The 25,496-nt window shown below is 37.7% G+C and overlaps 1 protein-coding gene across 7 annotated transcripts in view; it reads right to left on the reverse strand.

Moving 5' to 3' along the window:
* Positions 1–25,496, reverse strand: part of PIGN (phosphatidylinositol glycan anchor biosynthesis class N) — a 113,317-nt gene that overhangs the window by 23,182 nt on the left and 64,639 nt on the right. For 4 of the 7 annotated variants that reach the window (XM_061994870.1, XM_061994875.1, XM_061994871.1 and 1 more), the window contains 11 exons: positions 19,907–19,985; positions 18,682–18,864; positions 15,279–15,415; positions 14,137–14,236; positions 13,917–14,009; positions 12,435–12,526; positions 9,387–9,498; positions 6,743–6,851; positions 5,019–5,121; positions 2,541–2,643; positions 349–435 (listed from right to left, as the gene is read on the reverse strand). In XM_061994870.1, the coding sequence (XP_061850854.1) occupies positions 349–435; positions 2,541–2,643; positions 5,019–5,121; positions 6,743–6,851; positions 9,387–9,498; positions 12,435–12,526; positions 13,917–14,009; positions 14,137–14,236; positions 15,279–15,415; positions 18,682–18,864; positions 19,907–19,985 (1,198 nt within the window). The remainder of the gene's footprint in view (positions 1–348; positions 436–2,540; positions 2,644–5,018; positions 5,122–6,742; positions 6,852–9,386; positions 9,499–12,434; positions 12,527–13,916; positions 14,010–14,136; positions 14,237–15,278; positions 15,416–18,681; positions 18,865–19,906; positions 19,986–25,496) is intronic. The other 3 variants (XM_061994873.1, XM_061994872.1, XM_061994876.1) reach the window with 1 other exon arrangement.

Here is a 25,496-nt window from a genome sequence, read left to right on the forward strand (position 1 = left end):
CCATCTTTTCCAGCTGATTTGTGAAGGTTGAACGAGTCCCCTCCAGATAAAATGTCATAAAAGAAAATCAAACTGAAAATAGGACTTAGAAGAAAGTTCACCTCAACTATGCGACCTGATCTAGGTGAACCTGCTTCTGCAGGGGGGTTGGACTAGATGATCTCTAAAGGTTCCTTCCAACCCTACCATTCTATGATTCTATAAGAGATTCTAAAAGAAGATTCTAAAGCATCTTCATCTCCGTGAAGCTTCTGTTTCCAGTGGCTACCTGGCTATGAATTTTGATTGTGAGGCCTTCTGAAACAAGCCCATTTTTTCTCCGCAATTCAACCACCAGCAAAAGGATACAAAGAAGAAAGACCTGCGGACATCGTCTAGGTGGAGCTGTCGAAACTGAGTTATATCAGTAGCATAGGTGAAGTTGAAAACAGCAAGCTGGAAAGACAGCAGAAGTCAACTGATGTATTTTGATAGAACCACTGTATTTTTACTGAAATGAATGAGAAATAAGCCTACTTCCCTATCAGCTGTTATTAGAGTAGTATAACAATGAGGATCACAAACCTTTCTCATATTTTCATTATACTTTAATGAATCTGCCAGAAAGATTGTACAAGTAAGATAATCAAATGAGCAGTGGAGCTTCCACTGTTATCTACACTAAAAATGAACTTCTGTGCCTTAGACTTATCCTCCTACACACATGCACTTCCAGTTCCGACACAAGCATGTGGATAAAGACTGCAATTATCCTCAGTTGCCTTATGTTGTGAATGAAAATACTAAAATATTCTCCATCTCCTTCACTGTTCTCAGCACAAAATCACATGACCTGAAGAGTATTTGTCTGTGTGGAGTTTAAGAGGTCAATAAACTCCTTTACACTGGTGAAAAGAAAAAAAATCAAATAATAGATATTCACCACTGACAACATTTTCGTTAAAAATAATCTCACATCATCAGAGAACTGAGATGGATTCTCTAATACATGATCTACTTTGTGGTATATATTAACAAGCATTCTATAGATGATTTCTCTAACCTAAAAATGAGGAGTAGGCATAAGCATTACTTCTTTCATTTGAAACCAAAAGGCAGATGACATACTTCCAACTGTAGTGATTCTATACAGAGAGTGACAACAGAAAACTTAATTACAGCTTACCTATGTATCAAATTTGCATCTGATTAATAAAGTGTTCATCACTGTTTAACACTGCTTTACTAGAACTTTAAAGCAAACAGAACTCAGACCACCATCAGACAGGTAAGCATCACAGAGGCCTTGTTACAAGATGCAGAAGGGAGACTGGGTTCTAGAGTGGAAGAGAAGGGACATCCCACAGATGACTCAGCTGTGCTAGAAACCTCTGGTTGCAATCATGGCCTCATACCAACTGTACATTTTTATATTCAGATTCCTTCTCTATCACTTCAGATGCTACAAAACATGCTCACACAAAATATCATGACTAGATGTAGCATAAATAAAAAGTTATTCCCATTTTCATTTATGATATTCAGCCTTGGCTTGGTAAAGCCTGTTCTCTCTCAAGTTTTAAAAATGCCTCCCTTGCAAGAGAACCACAAAGTCACAGCACGTGTCACGTCCTCTCTGGTGACTACCTTGGCTCAGATTTCATCTCCTGGTGCTACTCCCCAACTATTATGAGCTGCAAAAGGAAGGAAAGACATGTGCCACAACTTCTCTTAGAAGTGACTCTGGCAACTCCCATGGATCTGTACACAGGTCCTCTGTGACCTGAACCAAGGACAGCAGATTTGAGAGAAGTGAGGCAGAGCTGTATTGCATACTTGCCTGGGTCTGAGCACTAGGACAACTCTGCAACTGGCATGTTGGGTCTAACTGTGGCATAGCCACAGTTCGTTAAACCCTTGACCTTCTCTAAAAGTTTGGCTGCAATGCAAGCAGCATGGGCTTTGAAAATTGCTGACAATATACTTAGTTTTAAGGTGAAGGAAGCTGCATTGATGACAAAATTCTCTCTCCAGGCAAATCCAAGAAGGTGCTAGTCCCAAGTTCTGTCTGTCTAATCAGAAAAAAACCTCCACATTGGAAGAAAGAGTGGAAGGACAGACATGTCAAACTAAAATCTCTGGTATTTCCTATTGCTCATTTCAGAAAAAAAGCAAAACAACTGTTTGCAGTCTTTCACATGTGACTGCCATCAGATTAAAAAAAGTACTATGATATTATACTTTAGAGCAAGTAGTAAGTTACTGTACCTTATGCTGAATTAGCACTATACTTGATGAACAGAGCTTTGCAGCCTGCAGAACACACCATTAAGTCAAACTGATTTCCTGCATGCCTAGAAATGGCTCTGACGTGGAATATCTTCAATAACATAAATTATAAATCTCTCTTAAAAGGTCACACTCGTATTTCATAGAACAGCTGACACTGGCTTCCCATACTTAAAACAAATACAAAATATATTATATCCTTTATTATATGCTCAAGGAAAAAAATAGATAAAGTTGAAAATTAATCTGATATACCTATCTAGAGCTGTTACCTTTGGCTTGAGTGAAAGACCATAATGCTGCAGTGCTTCTTGCTCCATATTTATCCACACAAACATCACACCAGACAGCACCAGTGGAAACAGAGCTTCATATCTGAAAAGTAACATAATAGTCATGGTAAGTACAAACACTAACAAGTATTTAACAACAAACATTGATATATTTATTTTTTTCTTCACACAAATGATACACCAAAGACTTAGTGGCATTCTCCCCTTCCCTCTACATTTTTGAGAGGTATCCATGGTTGGTTGGTTGAAGTTTAAAGCCATGCAGCAATTAAATGGTAAAAGTAGGAAAAACAGAGACTGCTTCAGCTTTGTCATGTTTTGCACTCATTTTCTCATTTGATGGCTGCCACAATATTGGATTAGTGTGAATCATTTTAACAAAACTGGAATAAAGTTAAAAAGAAACAAGAAAAAAAGAATCACATCTGGCACCACTTTTTTGCAAAGTACGAAAATTTGTCATGAGAGCTCTTTGGAACTGAGAGGTCACAGTCCAACCTGGAGAGCCACTACAGACTGTGTCTCTCCAGGATCTAATCACACAAAGTCATTCTGGTGATCTCCGTCTAGTTCCAAGGAGAGAGGCATCTGTGTAGTAAAAAGAGCATCACATTTCACTGAAGTGTCCTTTTCTTTGCTATACACTCAGTATCACAAGAGCAGCATCAAGTGTTCTAGCCACAGTCCCAGTCTCAGAGGAGCACTCCTGGTTCCTACAGCACTCAAACATAGACATAGCAAACTATGAGTGTACACAAACATGAGAGATTAAAACTCCAGATAATTTAAGGGTGCAGATTGTCATTTGATAACACTAGTTTCTCCTTTCTCTCTACATCTCAGTTGCACTTCATGGTGCCTCTGTGGGTTTTTTTTCTTTCAGGATACAATTATAATACCGACAAGACTGTAAAATTTTTTCCTTTAACTTTTTTCCTCCTTGGACACCTACTGATTTCTCTAAAAATAGGAAAATGTTTGCAGTCAATCTTAGTATTGTTTCTGTTGTGCTTCCCCACTAGTGTAGCCACAAAGCATTTTCTAACTGGAACAAAAAGCTTTGGATAGATATTTCTACTTAATTTATCAGAATGACAAGCAGTTAAACATGAAGACAGCAACAGCTGGGTTGTCAGCTACAAAAGTACCTGCAATCCTCACAATGGTCTACACTTGTCTACAAGTTGAATGTCTTCAACTGAGTCAGTGATAACTGGTTGTATGCAGCCATGCTCTTCAGCTGACTTCAATACTTCAACTCGACTACATCTAGAGAGATGTTGTAATTACCTGGGCAATGCTCTGGGTTATCACTACAGGGCATAACACAGCACTGAGGAAACAAACACTGGATACTTTCAGCACTGAGTGCCTTGGTTTTGCTTCAATTGGTTGTTTTGGGGTTGGTTTTGAGTTGTTTTTTTGTTTGCTTTTTAAAAATAATTGTTCCAAAACTTGATGGTCTACTTTAACATTGTAGGAAGACGGTAGAGAGCTGTCAGCACTTAAGTGGTCTGGTGCTGAGCCAAAATAAAAAGAGGGACATTACCAGCCTCAGGGAGAACAACATTCATGCTTTATCCAGTAACCAGGACAGGCTAAGAAAGTTGAGTGTAAGGGTGTGTGTGCAGACAGGAGTAAGATTAGGATCAAAATCTTAATGAGGAAGTAGGAGGAAGGAGAGACAAGGACATTATAAAAAGAGATGCTTCATCTAAAATGAGAGTATCCACAAGAGGCAGCTATTGCAAAATGTCTGCTGCAAGATATTTTATTCCACTTAATTTTCCAGTGTAATTAAATCCAGAGGATAAGTGGGAGGGGAGGCAGAAAGAACGGTTCCTATACTACCCATTAATTATGCTCTTAAGAGCTACTAAGTCTGGGGAAAAAAAGGGTTGGCTGACAGTGTTTTCTTAATTTGCAAGCTCCAAAGAGTTGTCTGCCATCCCAAAAAGAAGCAAGCCCTACTCTTTATGGAGACTTTAAAAAAAATTACTTCTATAAAAATCTCTCTGAACAAATTTTTCCCTCATTTTAGGGCTACTGATTTCCTGTCACACATTACTTAAGCCACAACTAGACACCAATGCTGAGCAGCTTGGAAAGAAGTTATTTTCCTTTGTTTGCAAGCAGAAAAGCACATGCCAAAATAAAAGACTTTTAAAACAGACTTTTCTTATTTTGGTGCAAGATTGTTTGAATACATACCCCTCTAGCCACCCCTTGGTCTAGCTGAAAGGAATGTCAACAGAACAGTGTTTACAATACAAGGAGGAATAGGGAAGTTCCCCATACATTTTATTTAGGAAACTAAACAGGGAGATAACTAGTGAGACTACTGTTGGAAGCACACGTTACACCTTTAAGAGAAATGTTCGTGACATCCATCAGCTTCACATTTAGCCCTTGATTTTCATATGAAAGAGCAATCCATATAGAGTAAGAAAAAAGTACCCTGTGCTGAGGAGCAGGTAGGTGGACATCAGGGAAAGCACTATGCTGAACAGTCGCTGGAAAAGAAACGTGGGGCTCAGTAATGGCAACACCGAGGAAGAAACTGCAAAAAAAAAAAGAGATCCATCAGTCACTACATGCAAAACATTCCAACCTTGTTAAGATCACATTCTTCAAATCTTGACACTTTATGAATAGAAATTCAATACTGGTCATGTATGTCCTTCTCTTTTTGGAAGTTGACTTTTGCTGAAGAAAACACAATGTTTGCAAAGTTTATCAAAAGTCGTTTTAGTTCTCCATCAATTTAATTCCCTGGCTTTCTACCTCAAATCCTTTATAATTTCTCATGAACTGCTGTTAAAAATCCTTAAGATTATGCAGAAGCACTATCCCAAAAACCTGTCAACCGTGACTGTTTAATACTACTCTGAGAACCACTGACCATGGCCCTAAGGACCTCTGACAGCTCAAAGACTGCAGTTACAAGGCCACTGCTCCCCTGGATTAGCTTAGGTAACCTGACACACTTAGAGGTGCAACTGAAAATAGTGGTAGTAAACACACAGAAACCATCAGCTTCTTAGGTTCCCTACTTGAAAGTTTAAAACAGGAGTATTTAAGGAACTGCAGGGCACCTATCTGTCATGATTCATGCCTCTTGCCTTCAACTTGTAATGCATTTCTCAAATGCAAGTGTGAGATGTTAAGAGCTGGATGTTGCTCCTTAGTGCAGTCCATTGCTCAGCTGCCCAGTCAGCCCTGGTTAGCAGAGTCCATGCCATTCCTAAAGAAACTCCTCTAGCTGGGAAACTTCTGTAGGTGAGGACAGTGCCCAACAGCTTGCCAGAGGTGAGAAAAAATGGAAAAGACAGGAAATGGGCTACTGAAATAGTGAGTAAAGAGAACGAAAAGCAAAGAAGAATTGGCCAGTACTTGAAGCAAGGAAAGACAGAAGGAAAAGCATTGTTGTGATTTAATCTTTAAATCTGATGTTTTCAATATGAAAATTTTATGTGTTTATAATGAAGTTTGCTGACAAATAATATTGGTGTGATTCTTCATTGTGGTATAGTACCCTTACATTACTAAATCATTCAAAGACTGCATCAACAGTCAATTAATAATCACTCTATCAGGGAATAGAAATAAAACTATAATATATGGAAAGTGCTCGCTTGTGCTTGTTGTTATAGTATACACTAGTATTTATAGGAAACATATCAGCAAGAGAGAGATGAGGCTGTTTCTAAAACCTATGGGTCACCATGTTTTATTTCCTGGCTTTCAGCCTTGGCCACTGCCACCATTACAGAATAAGTGACTTCACTTCAAGGGTGCTCCGGACTTTCAGCATCACTTGTAGGTTTCTGTATTTAAAGAAGGCCCAACTTGAGGAGGAACTCCAAGGGCCTCACCCCAAGTCAGAACAGCTGGAATTCAGTGTGGCAACTGGCCTCTGTGAATGATACTCAACATTTCAGATGTGTATTACTCTGAGTGCAATCATATACAAATAACTTTCGTCAGGTAATTTTCCAACACTTTCCTCAAAGAACCTCACTTAGGAAAGAATAGTGAACATGTGAAGAACTACTTAGGAGTCAAATAAAGGAACACATGCAAAAGTTAAAAGTTAATAAAAATGTGTCAGCACCCTGCACCCAACCCCGAACCCCACAAACTATCAGCATGCAAGTTTGAGCGGGGGAAGATGTTCTTACCAAGAGTCATCCAGCTAATAATTTGATTCAATACAGGCAATCCCTGTTTGTACTTAAGACTGTCATGGGTACTGCTCACAACATACGTCGAAAGTGCAATACTCAACATCTAGAAAGAAGAAGACAATGAAACACATAATTAACATATGGATCTCTTGTCATTCCATACTAAATGTGTAAATATGCTTCAGAGTTGCATAAACACTTCATCTGAACCAACACACACTTCATCTGAACCAACATAATAACAGAAGTCTGATGTGCAGAAGTCTGATGTGTAGTGTTCAGTGTTTCTAGCTTTTTACAACTTACGCTTTTTCAAACTTCCCACTAGGTTTGGTTTTTTTAATTATTATTCTTATTATTTATTTGTGCTATTTTAGAATAGTTTAAACAAGTGCCCTGGATCAGTGACTTGGCACGATACACTCTTTTGTCACGAATAACTACTTAAATATTCAGTGTAAACCACAGAAAACATACACTTATTTTTTTCAACGAGCACTTGTCCTCAAACAGAAACCATGAAGAACTAGCAGAACCCTTGGCTTTGCTGCAGGATCAGGTACACGGTGAACAGGAAGGCTAGCTAAAGCAAGAGCTTTATATGGGCAGCCTAGCTCCTGTAAGAAGACACAGCAGCAGCAGAGCAGACTGGAGGTAGATTTTAAGAGGTAGAAAGGAACTGCAGTCTTGGCAGACTGTTAAAATGAAATTGTCTGAACAACCTCAAGCAGAGTGCTCTGCCTTGGAGAAGCAGCGAAGCTGAAAAGGCTGTTTTTTTTTCTTGACACCATTCAGTCATCGAGTAGGTGCAAAAATACCTTAGGAAAATTACCCCATGAGTCAGTTATTTCTGAAAGATGACAATTATCCAAGAAAATGCTTTAGCCAAGTTTTCAATTACTGTTATTTATTCACAACTCTGCAGTTCCACTAAAAGGCAAATCAAGCATGCACAGTACTTCACAAACATATGCTTTAAAAAATGTATTACAAGATATAATTGCTGTTGTGGCTTTTTTAGTGCAAAGCAACTGCACAGTGTTCACATCCATCACTTCTTAACATATGAATAGCTGCCATTCCCCTGACAAAAGAAGTGATACCTAGTGGTAGCTGCCCAGAGGACACACTTAGCAGTTAGCATCCTTTTTTGGCCCAGTTTCACAGGTATCAGTGTCTGTTGTTTTTATTGAATTTCAGGCCACAAGAGCATGTAACTTGGATTTCTGTGTGATATCAATAAGGTAGGTCAAAGCATTAAAGTCTCCACAGGCTCTGGGAACTGGTCCCTTCAGACCTCTGATGTTTATTTGGGATGCATTTACTCTATTCTGGGCCAGACATCTGCCCTTTCATTTCTCTTTTCAACTTCTTTTAGTGTCATGAGCTCTGGCAATCCCTCTGCTATCCCCTAGCCACTAGTGAAGTCACTTTGCGCTCACTTTGTGTCATCTCCCATAATGTATCTCGTGCCTTGGATGACTTGTCATGACCTTAGCATGTTAGTAAACCCAATTTATTGCTATGCCAGTGTCCAGGGAAGGGATCAGCAACTACTTTTGAGACTCCTGTGTTTGCAGTTTAAGTAATGTTCAAACTGCTCTCAGCTTTCACTAACATTTCCAGGACCCTAGAACAGCACAGATGCAACTCGGAGATGCAAACTGAGGTCTCTAGCTAAGAATTTATCTTCTTTCTCACTTCACAACCTTCTTTGAAATTCAGAGATTATTCTTGAGCAGTTTAAGAGCTGCCCTCTGGGAAATAGTCATCTGAAGGTTAGGAAAGGAACTGATAACTCTTTCCCACAGTTAAGCTGGAAAAGTTAAGAGAAACTACATTATATATGTGTGCACACTCAGGTAAAGGCATTTTTTGCATATGTTATGTTTTCCTCTCTTTCTTTTAACCAATTTGAGCTTTATACCTAAATCACAGATATAATGAATGCATCCTTTAGCTCAATAAGAGACTACAGCACATAAGTCATAACCAATAAAGCTGTTCCTGAAATAAACCCACTATCTTGTAGTAATTTGTTCTTTTTTAAGAAAAAGGACAGCAGACATGCAAGGTATTATTAGAATCTTAAAGGCTCTCTAGAACTTAATTAGCGCCTACTATGAAAAGACCTACCTATTTCATGAAGGTATAAAGAAAAAACAAATCTCATCTTTCATCTACAAGAAGATTTAACCAACAGAAAACCAGCTCAGTATCAGTCTCACACTGCTATTCAACAGCCAGAAGCTGGGAAGAACCCACTGAACCAGCAAGCCCGTCCTTGGTATGCGTTTGCCATTCCTGCAAAGGTCACTGGAAGTAACGTACACAGACTGAAGGCAGGACAAACTCCAAAAATGTGAGTAGAGCATCAAAATGTGTATGCACATCTATGTATCAATACACATAAATATGCACAGGATGAACTTTTGGAAACACAATGTTATGATATTTAAAAATTAATATTATCATGACCATGTGGTTCAGTTGAAATAATCAAGGCAAAAAACTTTAAGTATGACTATTTTCTTCTGAAAATTGTGGCCTTTAGTAGGAATAGGTTCTTAGAAAGTAGGTAAAAATTTACATGTAAAAACCCCCTAATATACAGAATTACTGAAAAGTAGCAACTGACCTGACAAAAATGTACTTTCAGATCTTCGCTATTCCTGTACTTATTTTCACTTTTACAAAGAGGTGCCAATGAGAAGCAAGAGATCAAGAAGGTCAGCAAACCAGTCGTTATTCTGTAAAAACAAACAAAAGATTCAGGAAATATTATCAAAAGCTTCAGGAAATTTTCACGGAGGTGTTCCTCACTAAGATGAAATAATTCATTACAATATCAAGACTTAATAGGATAAGGAAACTTCACACCCGTCTTTAAAGAAACCCCAATAAAATACAATCCAGAATCAAGTGTGGTTTTTGGTTTGGCTTTTCTCTCAGTAGTGGTTGGTTGGGGTTTTGAGTTTGTTTTGTTGGGTTTTTTTCCCATAAAGGCTTGCCATCCACAAATTCAGCTACACCCTTTTCAGAGGCCAAAAAAACCCCAAACCCTCTGCTTTGGCCACACGTTTGATCTGTCATCTATTATTTTTAGGGTTTTTTTTATTACCTCCAAATAATACTTTGAGCAAAACGGTATCAGTGATTTAAAGCTTGTGGTTTGAACTTTCATCAGGTTTGTCATCTAACAGAGTAATTATACTACCATCACTATCAAGCACATAGCTTTGTTTAAATTCAGCACTAACAGGGATACTGTCATTCATCACATAAACAGGAAAAAAATATACTGCTTGGCATTATTGAGTAAATCTGCCAGCTATGACACTGTTCCAAAATAACAGACGTGATTCACTAAAAGATCAATACTAATATCACTTCCGACTATCTCCCTTCAGTCATAAAGCAAGCAGAGGAAATGTAAATGCAGTAGAAATTTTTGTATGTATTTCTTTATCATGCTACAGCCTTGATATGGAAGAAGTCATAACACGGAGTCCTTGCTGGCACTTGTCCCTTGGCATCCTCACTGAGAAACTACTGACAAAAACATCCATTTATGACTGCTTCACTCGTGTTTTCTCAGGCAGAACACAAAAATGTACAGCTACCTCATATTCAGTAAAATGAGGTGATACAACAAAATGAGGAGATACATAGGTGTATCTCAATAGCAATTTACAAGTAACGACCTAACTAACACAGGAACACTGTAGCTGCAGGCTACTCACTCACAGAATGGAGGTTGTAAGGTATATTTGGAGATCAGTCTAGTCCAACTCCCTACTCAAAGCAGTGCCAACTGCAGTAAGCTGTTCATGGCCATGACTATCTGGGTTGAATACTTCCACTCATGGAAACTCCACAGCTTCTCTGGGGAACCTGTTTCAGTGCTTCACCTCCCTCAGCATAAAAATGTTTAAACAAAATTTGCTGTTTCTGCATTTTGGCTCAGGTCCCCATCCCAATCAGCAGCAGGGCCACATTTTCCCATATCTTCCTTTTGCTGATGTATGCTGTCTTGTACTTTACATCCCACATCAGATTCATCTCCATGAGAGCTTTGGCTTTCCTAACCTATGCTGTACATTTAGACGGTATCTCTATGTTCCTCCTGGGTCATCTGACCCTGCTTTCACCTCCTGCATGCTTCCTTTTAATGACAGTTGAGTCAGGAACTCCCTGTTCACACCATACAAGTTTTATTAATGTACCGAAGAAGCCCTGACCTGATACATAACATCACTGCTCAAGAACATATTTAATAAATGCCCCTGTTTCTCACTGGCACTCTAATTTCTCCCTCATGTATCTTCTCTCCCAGCATGTCCTTATCTTCAATATCGTGAAGTGTCACATATATTTTTAATTGTTGCTCCAAGCTTTTTCAGCTTCAAAACTCCTTTGACTAGATTCAGACAGGCACAAACTGTTTCAGGGGTATAATGTTTCATTAGAAGAATAAATAGGAAGATGTACAGCCAGAGTAAGGTGAATATAAAGAAGCATAAGAGAGGAAGACCTGAAGGTAATTTAATTCCATTTTGATTTCTAGGCTGTGCTCAAATGTTCTAAAGAATAAAACCCCACCAGTTTGCATGAGCAGAAATACATACACATATATACAGTTGAAGGGATGTAATACGGCCAAAGCAAATCTGTCCTGAATATTTCTAATGTGCCCAAGCATCAAGACTAAGAAGAGTTTTCAACAGATAGATTTAAAGCACACTGAAAAATATCACGGCAGAATGACACTAATTTTGGAAATGCCTAGGCTCATAATTCTACCTGCAATCATATAGTACCGCTGAAATCCCATATTTTACTGAGGATCAGGCACCATAGCTCTGATGGGTCACAGTATTTTCTGCCAGACAGCAGAAGAAGCCATTGCAGTCTTGGTCAATTTAAGTCCTTCTTTGCAGCAAGTACATCAGTACCACAAGTCTAATGCCTTCAGGCCAACCACCTGGATTGCATCCAGACATGAGAGAATGCTTGTATGATGAAAGAGTAGCTCACAAGAGGAAAGTGACAGATGACAAAGATGTACTAGAAAAAAATGCAAATCAACAACTGTAGAAAATCAGACAAGCAACACCAGAAAGTAAAATGCAGAAGTAAGAAGCAGAATCGGAAAAAGAAGAGATAAAGGAGACATCGAGGGAGAAGAGAGCTCAGACTATCCTATTTGTTCTGTACCCCTGAATATCTCATTAGGTACAGAGTGCTATTTCAAAGACAGGTTATTCAAAATTAGATAAAAGAATTCAGAAAGACTCCATCAAAGTAAATTGCTTTTGAACAAATGCTCTTATTCACATATGCCAGTGCTATTTACTATGTTTGCACCCCAGTGAAGCGCCTCCTTTAATGATGACCTTTATTTTAATGTAAAATTTGCCAATATTTTAACTGTGAGAAATGTTTCCCTCGACAAGAAATTACAGAACAATGCAAAGAGCAAATGGATGTGGCAAAAGAATTAAAAGTCTATTGTCATTCACATTAGTGAATAACTGAGGTCTCTATAATCGTGTTATTTAAATTCTGAATTTCAATACCTGTCTCAGCCAGCTTTCAATAATATAGTTCTTCATAAAAAATCAGCCTAAATTTTGAATATCAAAGAGGAAAAGAAAAAGTCTAAAGAACAACATGAGATTCTTACACCAGAGGAATGTTTGATTCTCTTCCTACAACGGGCATTAAAGGAAATATTGCCAGGAGCACACACAGAAGAGTCCAGGTCAATGCTGTTGTCTAAAATAAGAAAAACAAATGGGATTTTTTTGAGGTCATATGGATAGACAATATGTCTAATAAAAAAAAGTAAACTACTAACAGCTACTACAGTCTCCCACAGGTAAAACCCCTGGGTCTATCAACAGTACAATTAACTAACAAAAAAAAGGGCACAGGGTCACTGGTATTACAGAAGTTCAACTTAATACAGAAAAAGATGTTAAAATCCTATGAAAGACAATGTGAATTAAAGCTAAGTTTATACTTAGAAGTATTTTCTTAAAGTGTGGCCTCCACCCATGTTGCTGTCACCAGAAAGCTGATGAGTAACATTATGGAAGAAAGGAATAAAACTAACTTCATCAGAAGCTAGCAGCAGTGAACTAATCACCAATTCTCTAGCAATATGGTATCATTTTCCAGTCTTTATTTAAATTTGAATGCCATTTGATTTAACCACCATAATTGCCTAAGCAGTTCTCTAAATTCTTTGCTAGGAAAAAAAAAATCCTACCCCAGGTATTTTACTCTAAATAGAGGCATTAACAGCTATTATCACTTGAAGTTTTCAAGCTCAAGTCAGATTCAAGATCCTGAAAGGAAATTTTTAATGGTAGAAAACATCACCTGTGTACATCCGGCTCTAAGACAAATGACTTGATTACTCAAATACAATTGAAAATTTGAAAATAAACAAATTCTAGCTTCCATCGACAGTTCCTGCACAGTAAAACTTTGCAATTTGACCCCAATTTTATTTGTTTTCATTGAAATGTTAATATCATCCCAGAATTCCAGGTTTTAGGTAACCTGTGAAATAAACTAATGTTATTAGGTATCCTGTTTGAATAAATTATTTGAAGAAATGGCTCATATTAAAGGTTGTGTCACATCACACCTGTATCTAACGAAAGTGATTTTCCCCCCCCTGGTAAAAACAGTACAGAAAGCTGCTTCTGAGGAACGATGCATGCCAGCTGATTGCAGACAATAATGTATGGACAAGCATTTTTCAATTTTGTTTTTTAAATAAATGAACTTATTATTTAAGTGCTGGCACTTTCCCCAATCATGCACGTCAGTGCTTTTGCCACTGAGACAATTTGATGAATTATGTGTATTTCATATGATTTGGTCGAGTATTTTTCAGTTATCATTAACAACACAAAACTGATAGTTAACTTTGAAATTCTTAAGCAGCCTTGTTAATTTTCTTGTAAAAGTGATCTATGCAGATTGTATTAAAGTCCCTTGCCTTGCTATATGCTGCTCATGACAGAGATTAGAATAAGAGCGTAACTGAAGAAGAGCCTAAAGTAGCATGCCCAAGAGACCAGTCCCAGCATCCTAAGATGCAATCAGCTGTTAGACATTTAAAATGTTATTTTTAACCAAAACAATACAGTACCTTTGCTTGAACCCACATCTGTGTGATCCTTGGCCAGACAGCGAAGACAAGAAGACCAATTGTAAGTGTAAAGCGGTAGAAAAAGCTGAAGACCTTAAAAAAGAGATAAAATCCAACAGAAGACTTAAAAACAAGCCTATTGATAAAACTTTCATTTCCTGAAAGGGGTAGGACGCTAGCAATGAGACAATCTGTTGATACATACAGATAAAATACTTACTAGTATTTCAATTCCCAGTGTACAAACCAGGAGGAATCCTATAGACTGACTGATACGAAGTGACAAGAGATTTGCAGCAAGGCCTTGAATAACAGGAAGTCTGTTCAAAATGATGGAACAAGATAGTCATTATTTAAAAAAAACAGAAATAATGTTGGATTTTACTTTTGAGGGGTGAGGAGAGAGTCAGAGCACGACTTGTTTTGGGTATTGCTGATCCTGCCCTGCTGTTTAGAAACAGAGTGGGTGACGGTCTGAGGCTTCCTTCTGCCCAGTTTTACTTGATATAAAATCTACAATAAAACCCTTAGGCTTTTTCAACCCCATTCTGGTACCTCTTTGACAGTATTTGGACAAGCTTCAGATTATTCTTTATCCAAACTAACTCTGACTTTATGAATATGTTTGGTTATGCTGTGCTTAATGTCTGTCATAACCGATGAAACATTCAGGAGTTTTAGAGAGAGAGAAAAAATCCCCAGTTAGTTTTTCCAGTGTTTTATGAGGCAGCTCATTATCTATCTGCAGTTGGACTCATTTTCTCTGAATAATACCAAGTTGGTATCTACAGAATTGCTAGTAGATTAAGTCAGTAATAGAAATCAGAAGGTAACAAGCATTTTTGGATTTGGAGCGAAAGGAGACCCAAACAAGACAAGTTTGTTTTAGCATCAGAGCACAACCCTCAACATGACTAGCAAATGTTTTCCAAAATCAGATGGAGCTCAGCATACTTGACACTTTGCAGGAGCAGACTATTTTAAAATTACTGAAGAAAAAGAACAACCTATCCCTTTTTACAAAATAAGTCTGATGCTACAGGTATTTGCCCAAGATTTTAGCACTCTTTTGCTATAGTTATGACAGTACTAACAACCTTTGGTCTTGAAAAGACATTAATTTACTTTTGCTAATAGAAAAGATATCTTCTAGAATTGGCAGCTGTTATCAGTCACTTTGGAAACTACTGTCTAATACAAACCAGAGTCCTCTGGAATGTCTCAGGAAGCATTTTAGGGAGTTTAATAAAATGATATTTAACTTTTTCTCCCAAACTTATGGGAAAAAATGAATTGTCAACAAAAAGGAAGCAGAGACCTGGTTTTATAAAACGTTCTTCATAAAATATATTCTTTACTTACTCTCTCACAACTGCATACCATACTGGTACTGGCAAGAGACAGTATATGTAATATGTCCAAGGACATGTCTGAATCAACAGGAAAAAGGCTATTATCATTCCAACAAAGGCAAAACCGTAGAAGAGAACAGCAGACTCCTGAAAAACAAATTGTTGGACAAACATCCATGAAACAGCAACAAAGTGTTTTAAAATGCACACTACTTCCATTTATCAGTTATACAGTAAAGTAAATGTTATATTTACACAGCCACTCAAGTTGCTTCATGTCTATGTACACAACTCTTGATGATGTTTCTAGACAGATGACCAAAACCAAAAAGAACAGTAGGAATTTAAGATCTAATTCTAAGTATGTGTCTACATATGGTCCTGCAGTAAAATCTGCACAGGCAAGGAACAGTTTTACAATCTGGAAGCCCAATGTATGCAATGCTATATATGTTCAATGGATACTTAAAATGCATTGCAACTCAGAGATTCTAAGGGTCTTGGGAAAAAAAGCTCTTAAATTTAGATTCTAAAATCAGACTTGGAGCATGACCTTTTGAGTTCAAGTTCATAGCATTATGACCAAAACATTTAATGAAAAATCCATTAGCGTGTGTTTTCTCCTCCTGCTTGAGACATCGGCAAAAGAAATAATGAAATTAAAATGTAAAGCATTAACTCATACTGGAAAAAACCCCACTTTCCAGGAACTAGAGATGGCTACTGAAGGAGGCGGGTGATCAGCCTTACACAGGAGAGACAGCCATCCTCAAAGAACCTACAATTTCAAAATACAAAGCTTGGAGTTACACGGCACTAAAAAGTTCCTAGCATAACTAGAACTGCTGTTATATTTAATCCTAACCTACTATGCCAAGTCTGGGCTTTCCTAAAAAACCCAATAAAAAACTAAGATATGAGCTTAGAACATTCTCCCTACTATGTCTTCAAAGAAACACATTCTTGGACTGAGAAAGCTGTAACGAGGAACATGCAAGAGAAACAGGAAAGTTTTAGAATGGGTAATCTCAGACAGATAGGCTAATCCTTAATCATCAGGGAGCAGCAATCTCTTGTTAGGGCAAAGAGGAATATTTACTCAACATCTGTCTTTTACCTGGTCATTGAACTACTCTTCCTTACTTAGGGACATTAAGATATCAGAAAAACTACTGGTAAGGGAAAATTATGTATATGTTTTAAAGAAACAATTTCATCTTTATATATTGCAACATGATATAGCAAAGGCAGCTTTAGTGACTGTGCAGTCTTTACTGTATTGTGCAGGCAATGAATAAAGACACTGTTTTCTTCTATGTGAGTGGCAGCTTCTGTGAATGAATTACGTAGTCAGATATATCACTATGTAAATATGCCAAGAAGAAAAGACATTCAATTAAGAGTTAACATTTTGTCTGTCCTCACCCTATAACTGACATACAATTGGCTTGATCTAAACTGACAGAAAATGCAAGTTCTAAATGATTTTTAAAATAGAATTTCTGCTAAGACATGACATTAAAATAAGAAAACAATATGTCATCTAGAAAGCTGACCTAATGTGATTTTGGTTTATTAGTTTTAAATTTTACATTTGCTGACATAAAGATAGAATAAGTATGTATAGCTACGATATACACACAATATAATTCATCGTTGACTCAGTAAACATATGCAATCAACATTTGATTCCATATGGGGTCATAAACATTATAGAGTCCAATATAGTTGGTCATGTATTGAAAACAGAAACCAGATTTGCATTTCCTGTGGATGTTTCAAGATAGATGAAGAGGTTAGGCTTCTTGCTAAACAAAACAACACACTACTCTAAAAGGAAAAAAAAAATCTTACCCAGCATAAGAAGCCTAAAACTTTTAAAGATGATATATACGGTATATGCAGTTTCATTATTCAGAAGCTCCTTTCAGGTTTTATAAGGCTGTGCTTTGCAGAAAACTATTTGTCAACGTAGATTAGTTTCTCAGCAAAATTCTTTAGGTAGCTCCAATATTATCTATAAATCAAATAACTTCCACATATGAAGCATTAGCTTCATACTGATTCTGCAAGTATTTAGGAACACTAAAAAAGATTTCTACAGAAAAACGGCCTCCTACTAAGACAGAGGAAAGAAAAATTCCATAGGCAATTAAGAAACCCTTTTTTTCCCTACTAGCATCACTAGCATAAAATTTGTCTTCAACAAGTAAAATCAATATACCAAATGCAAATCTGATGTCAACTAAAAATGTGAAGGTCTTTTTTTTACTCAGTCTATTTATTATAATTATTTTGTTCATATCTAACATAACATGCATCTTGGATTATGTCTTCTCAGTTATTTGATAAAAAAACCCTAAATCACATAGTACAGCACTTATGAATATTTTCCATTTCCATTTTGTTTGATCATTTTCATTAAAGGCCAAGACTATCTCATTTCAGACAGTAGTAAAAACTTCAAGATAGCATGATAGGAATTTTCTGAGTAATACATTGAAAGCAGTAAGGATGTTACGTGAGTGCTCATTCTCATTTACATTACCAAATGAAACAATGCCTTCTATTCTGAAATAAATTCTTGAAGTTTAGGAGATCTCCCTCTCCTGCTTTAATCCCTCTCTAGTCAAATACTAGCTTTTTGCCTCTTCACCTTTTTGAGGTATCTCTTTTCCCTCATGAATGACTGAAAGTAAGTTAATTTCCTAGGATTTTGTGCTTTGTGAAAAATCAAACCATAATCATCTTGTCAAAAAGAGCTTTCTTCATCTTTAGTGTCTCCTGCTGCACCCTTACAAATCACAAAGAGCAAGAAAGCAAGCCTACTCAGGAAACCACAGTTCATCTTTCTATTAAAACAGGTTATACATTTTAAAAACAGCACCATTGGACTACACAGCTTCTTAAAACTGATTTCACATTGCCAAAAAGAAGAGGAATGAAATAATTTACATGGGATTTTTTTTTGTCCTTACAGTAAAGAATAAAAATCAAAATGGAAGCCTGAAGTCTGCATTCTTCTAAACAAGTATTACAACAGTGTTGACTTTACTACAATTAATGCAAAAAATTTACTTCTGGTTAAAGACAGACCTTTTAATAATTAAATCACTACGTTTGCCTACACTTGCATTAGCATCTAGCAAAATACATAGCTATAGGAAGAAAGAAACTCAAAAAGCAAGTATTGCATACTCAGACTTACACAGCTTAAAAATAGTAACTCTAATAAATGGATCGAACAGTAACATTGCATAGGATTACTGCTGCTGGAAAACTCCAAAGCTTGCCAGTTTCTACATATAGTCAAAATAAGTGGAAGGTGTGCAATTTGTCCTGCAGAGAGAGAGTGATCATACATATAATGCTGAAAACTAATAGAGAAAAACCATTGCATGTTTCCAACCTACCTTATTATTAGCCTGGACAGTCTTGGTCAAATTGGTATGAGTCTTGATAATCACCAAAACCACATACATCGTCCAGCCCACAAAACCCATGGCAATACTTAGACCCAGGAATAATCTATCGTAAGTATGGTAGTAAGACAAGCCTTCCAAAGCAAGATTAATCAGGGTTTTGCACAGAGATACCTAGAGAAAGATAAAACATATAAGAACAAGAGGTATAATTTATACATAGCCAACACAAACTTTCTCGTTCTACTGCTGAAATGTACAAAATGTCTCTGATAAGAAAATGTGTGACAATCTAATAGTATTAGGGAACGAAAAAGTACACCTGCTCCCACCGAAAAATGGATCCATTGTTTTTAACTGAGCTATTTTCAATTTACAACAATGTAAATAAAAAGGCCCAAGGTATAAAATGGATGCAGTTGTCCTGTGCATAAAATAGTAATTTATTACCTCAAGAAAGATATTAGGGAAAAAGAAGAGTGGATCCCTAATACATAATGGAATCATTCTTCCATGCATATGGCAGGTTAAATGCAACCTTACATATTCAACTTTTTCATATACTTTTTAACACAAAAGTCAGTGACCAAACTAAACCTGTTAAAATGACAGACTTCTTTGTATCATTTATCTCTACAAATTATTTCTGTGAGTGCCAGAATGCAAGCACTGGTGCACTGCATCCAATGAATACCCTGTCAAACAGGGAGTGGTAGAAAACACGTAGGAAAGTAATACTGGAACTGGGAAGCACACAATGATTGCACACATGGCATTCAATCTCTGACAGACTGAAATGTGAAATTAAAAACAAGAACAGGTGTTTCAGGTAAAAGAACACATCAGGATCTGTGATGGAGCTAGATATCATACTTTTTTTTCAGGCAACTAGCATTCATGCGCTGCATTCCTCAGTTTCTAATTTTACCTTTTGCTACAGTGGAAAATAAAAAGATAAACTGTGTGTAAGTATACTATGAAATGCTAACAGTTTAAGAAGTATGAGGAAAAATACAGCAAGTCATTAGAACTCGTGCCAAAAAGCAAAGTTTTAGAGACTTACAGCGCAATTTTGTGTTAGTGAGATGTGCATCATAAGGAAGGAAAAAAGTTTTATTTCCCAACTTCATTTTAAATTAAACAAATATAATTGTTTAAATGTAACAGAGGTTTGTGTAAAAAGTTTGTAGAAGGCATGCAGCAACACCACACTTACCGCTTCATCATACTTCTGCTGCTGAATATACAGTCTTGCTTTCCTTAAGAAGTTGATCTGTTCAGATTCAGAAAGTGGTCTGCACAGCAATAAAAAGAGATATTAATGTTTCTTCTTTACATGAGCAGAGGAAGAGGTAGGAAAAAACCCAAACTTTGTAATAAAAAAAATACTGTGGAATGAAACATACTAAAACATTCTGAACTTCTTTAAAGGTGATTAAGAATTAATCTATTCCTCTATATTCATCTTCACGCTTGCATAAACATTGTTGCTGTCTAACATCAAGATCTTTGCTTTAAGAGATATTTCTTTTATGTAGACCTTCCCATCTAACACTGCTGAAAATGCACTCTCTCATTCATTATTATTGACCACTGATCTGGACAAGAAGCACTACATATACAAGAATTAAGCCATTTAACTGACTTGATAGATTTTCAACAAGCAGATGAATTGTTTAGGTTCCACGCTAACAGTAGATGATAACTTAAAATCTTCTCTTTGAAAACTAAGAGCATATCTCTTGTTACACAGGGAGCTGTTAGCAGAGTTCCCAGAGCAGGGGATAACGCAGTTACCTGGCTACATTGAGGTCAGTGATAAAAACCTCTTTGATTTTAATGATTTTGATAATCCAACTAAACAATCACCACATTTCTTCCCTTACAGAAAGTAGCAACATGGACAGACAAACCAGTCAACAAACTTCAACCAAACAAAGGGGGAAGGAGCCATTTTTTCTGTACTCTTTTGTTTTTTTCCAAGGATGGCAGCAAGCCAGAGGATCCCAGGCTTACCCATGGCAACTTATAGGCCACAACACAAACATTGTCACTCTAGGCACAACAGGCGAACCTATCACAGGTCACAACCTTGAGAGCTGATGAACACATACACCAGTTTTTCTTCATGCCTTCCACACTGCCACTGCGCCAGCATCATCTCCTCAGCACACCCAGCACACAATGTTCCCAGTTGCATGCCTGCCTCCCATGTTCTCCTTTACATGCCTTATACACAACTAACTTCATGGTTCAGGCTGTGCCAAATCAGGACTGGCTCTGGGATTTCACTCCTACTATTTAAATCAGGAGCAATCACCTGTGTGGTCACTCAGCTGAAACAAAGGGGAAGGTCTCAATCTTAGACAACTACTGCATGGAAAATTATAATTGCTGCAGCTTCTAAACATGTGGGAACCAGTTCTGTCTACAGCTCAGAAGGAGCTGATGCATCAATATCACATTCACAATACATACATGAAATCTTTTAGCCCTGAAATATATGAAAAGGATTCTGTGCCTGTATAATCTGAATTCTTATTACTAACAGCATCCTGGTGTACTTTGATGCTGTTTCCTGGAGTTCAGAGCACAGCAGTACTGTTCAGGAGATGTGTAAAACACTGGGTAATAGCAGCAGTAATGTATCTTACTTTTGAGAAAAGTAAATGATACCATTAAAAATAATTGACTCTTCTCAATCTAAAAAAGACTCACAGGATGGTATGTTAAGGTCCTGTGAAAAAGGAAGAAGGGAGGAAAAGATGATGACAAAGTGATGGTAAGTGATCACCTTAACTTGGGGAAGAGCAGAGGATTTTAGAAAAGAAAGTTAATAATAGCAGGGCGAATGTTGGTTGCTCCTGAGCCTTCATGGCATGTCCTGTTTTCTAAAGCATCCTGGCAGCAGAACTGAGAAAGTGTGGTGTGGATGATCAGGTAGTGAGGTGGACTGTTAACTGCCTAAAGGGAAGAAGGCAGAGAGTTGTGATCAATGGGACAGGGTCTAGTTGGAGGCCTGTATCTAGTGGAGTCCCTCAGAGGGACCAGCACTGTTCAATATATTCATTACTGACCTTGATGAGCGAACTGAGGGCATTGTCAGCAAGTTTGCTGATGATACTAAACTGAGGGGAATGGCTGACACCCCAGAAGGCTGTGCTGCCATTCAATGAGATCTGGACAGGCTGGAGAGTTGGGCAGAGAGAAGTCTGATGAAATTCAACAAGCGCAAGTGTAGAGTCTTGCATCTGGGAAAGAAGAATCCCATGTACCAATAAAAGTTGGGGAATGAACTCTTAGAGAGTAGCGTAGGGGAAAGGGACCTGGCGGTCTTGGTGCACAGCAGGATGAGCATGAGCCAGCAATGTGCCCTCATGGTCAAGAAGGCCAATGGCATCCTGGGCTGTATTAGAAGGGCTGGGTGCAGTAGGCTGAGAGAGATTCTCCTCCCACCCTACTCTGCCCTCCTGAGACCACATCTGAAATATTGTGTCCAGTTCTGGGCCCCTCAGTGCAAGAAGGACAGGGAGCTGCTGGAGACAGTTCAGCACAGGGCCACCAAGATGATGAAGGGAGTGGAGCATCTCTTATGATCAAAGGCTGAGGGAGCTGGGGCTCTTTAGCTTGGAGGAGACTGAGGGGTGACCTCATTAATGTCTACAAATATGTAAAGGGCAGGTGTCAGGAGGATGGAGCCAGGCTCTTCTCAATGATGTCCAATGACAGGACAAGGGGCAACAGGTACAAGCTGGAACATAAGAGCTTTCAGAGAAATATAAGGAAAAACTTCTTCTCTGTGAGAGCGAGGGAGCACTGGAACAGGCTGCCCAGATGGATTGTTGAGTCTCCTTCTCTGGAGACATTCAAAACTCACCTGGATGAGTTCCTGTGTGAGCTGCTCTAGGTGGTCCTGCTCTGACAGGGGAATTGGACTAGATGATCTTTCAAGGTCCATTCCAACCCGTAAGAATCTGCGATTCCGTGAAAGTCAACCTTACAGCTCTAGAGGCCAAGGTCTACCAGCATACAGGCAGCAAGTACACACCAGGGGAGATGATGACTCAAGTTAGAATCAATTCTTCAAGTAGGTGAACCATACCAAAGTACTGCCTCAAGGAAGTCTGTAACCCTCAAGTTTTGCAAAGTTATTCTGGCAGGGGAATAGGAACAGAACACCAATGCAAGGTGGGAGTTTTCACAATGTGTGGATATTAATAGGAGGAAAAAAAAGGTATCTTAGCTTTTAGGTAAAGATTTTCAAAGATCTGGAATAAATATTAAGCAGCTTTATTTAGGACTTAAATACATTCAAGATGTTCCTATGTTCACTGTCTCATTTTTATTGTTTTACTCATACTATTTTCCATGGATTTTGTCCTTGTCACATTCAATGCAAATTTTCAATATGCTAAATTTATCTTTCACTTTATATCCCTAGACATTCAGCAATAAACCCCTTAATTATCTTTTTATACTCAATTAATCTTTTTATTATTAATGAACAATAGTTCTTACCTATTCCTTCTTAGATGACAGCACCTGGGATCTCTACATGGATGGTGTAACAGAATAAACAGGGTTTTTAAACAGTAAAGCTTCAGTAAGTCAAAGGCAGAAGGCAATTATTTTGTCAAATGGGGCTACCACTAGCAGGTGTATTGTTAATTTTCAATAGCTACCACCATACCACACATTTTACCTTACTTCCATATGCTTGCTCTTCAAGATGCTGAATTTACAATTGTCTACAGACTGTTTTTGCAAACTCTATGAATTCTGACAGAAACTCAAGGACTAGTCAGATGTAGTTGTATCAAAATGCAAGTTTTGACCTGAATCCAAGGGTTGATCATCATAAGATTTTTTGCCTCTTTATTAAGCAAAACCTCAAAGAAGTGATTAGAGCATTTTTGCATCTCACGTAAGACTAGAAAGAAGAGTTACCAAATACTCTGATACTCTATCGGTTCAGGAATGGGTATAGGGTCACCATAAGCAGTTTATCATCCATTGAGAATGCTGATTAACTTCCTAAAGCTTACAAAGTACATGGGAGATTTAAAAGGAGTTCCTTGCAAGATGTAGCAGAAAGAGTAACAAGAGAAAGCCAAGCCATAAGCAGAAGTGGAAAGTTTACTACAGAAAGAAGCCAGGAACTTTAGAAATGGTGATTCTTTGACACCAACAAGACTTACCAAACAACAAAATCACTTAACTTGAACTGCTTGAACTATTTTTAGAACCACTTAATTTTAACTATTTGAAACTTGTATTTTAGTAAAATAGGAAAGAATAAACTGACCAGAATTAATTCCCTGTGTTTTAGACTGCAATGTGCCAGAGGCACTACTAGTATGTCAATGTATTCTCAAGGCCACTTATTGCACACATCCATGCAATTAGTAATTCTAAAGAAGCAAATTTACTGATCCTTATTTGAAAGATTATGATCTCTATAAAGAAAACTAAGGTATGTATGTATATGCGCTTACCAGCTACTCATCACCAAAATTCAGTTCACAGAATCACAGAATAGTTGGGTTTTGAAGGGACCTCTAGAGATCATCCAGTCCAAGCCCCTGCTAAAGCAGGTTCACTCAGATCAGGTCACACAGGAACACATCCAGGTAGGTTTGGAAACCTCCAGAGAAGGAGACTCCACACCCTCCCTGGGCAGCCTGTGCCAGGGCTCCCTGCTCCCTCACAGAAAGAAGTTTTTCCTTGTGTTTAAGTGGAATTTTTTGTGTTCCAGCTTTTGTCTGTTACCCCTCGTCCTTTCACTTACAACAACAGCAAAAAGTGCCAACCCATCCTCTTGACATGCACCTTTTAAATATTTGGAAGTGTTAATGAGATTACCCCTCAATCTTCTTTTCCAGACAAATAGTTTTGACTTGTAAAATAAAAGTCTCCTTCCATAATACAGAAGAACCTGTGCTATCAATTAACATAGAGAATTCAGTCAGTGGACTCAACTCTGTCATCCTTTTCTTGAAAGTACTGCAGAACACGTACACTGTGAAGTGTTGTACTCTGGGGTTTAACTTGCAAGTAAAACCAAGAAGTCTATGGTGACATATTATAAACACACATACATTCACAATATCATCAAGATTCTAAAGACTTAAGATTACATTCTTCACAAAGAATGGTGGTAGTTCTAGAAGGGTAATTTTGGTTTTCACTAAAACTATCAGAGATTAATTTTCTAGTTCCAGAGAGAAATCACAACTTCATCCATGAATAAACATAATTCATTATGAAACAAAACAACTGGGCTAATTGTGCAAGTGCTTGTAATATATCCCTTCAGAGGTGTTAGCTACCCTTGTCATAAGCATACCTGACAAAATTAATCCTTCCAACACATCACTCGCATTTCATATAAGCTAGGCTATTTGACAGCACTAACAAAAAGTTGTGATGAAGTACATTCACCACAGCGATGTCAAGGGGACCTCTCTGGCCAGTGAGTCTTGTTTATTATCACAGCACAGAAGTCCAACAGAATAAGTAGCATGCTGCATTCAGGTCATAAAATAAAGATCTTGAACAGAAGGAGACCTCTTGCAAATACATCTGTATCTACATCTCTATTACATCTGGTTATTTGGGTAACAATTTATAGTCATTTCACGGTACAGTAAATTTTCCAGAGGTCTGCTATAAAAAATAATCCCTTATGATCTGTAGTAATTTGACAAAATACTGCAGGTTTAACAATGATAGTCAAGGAAGCATCACAGACCTTCAAATGCCTTGTGCAATGAGGAAGGCTGAGATCTTCGCTTAGTTCATTGTCA

The sequence above is a fragment of the Colius striatus genome, chromosome 4 (genome assembly GCF_028858725.1).
Source record: "Colius striatus isolate bColStr4 chromosome 4, bColStr4.1.hap1, whole genome shotgun sequence".
Lineage (NCBI taxonomy): Eukaryota > Metazoa > Chordata > Aves > Coliiformes > Coliidae > Colius > Colius striatus.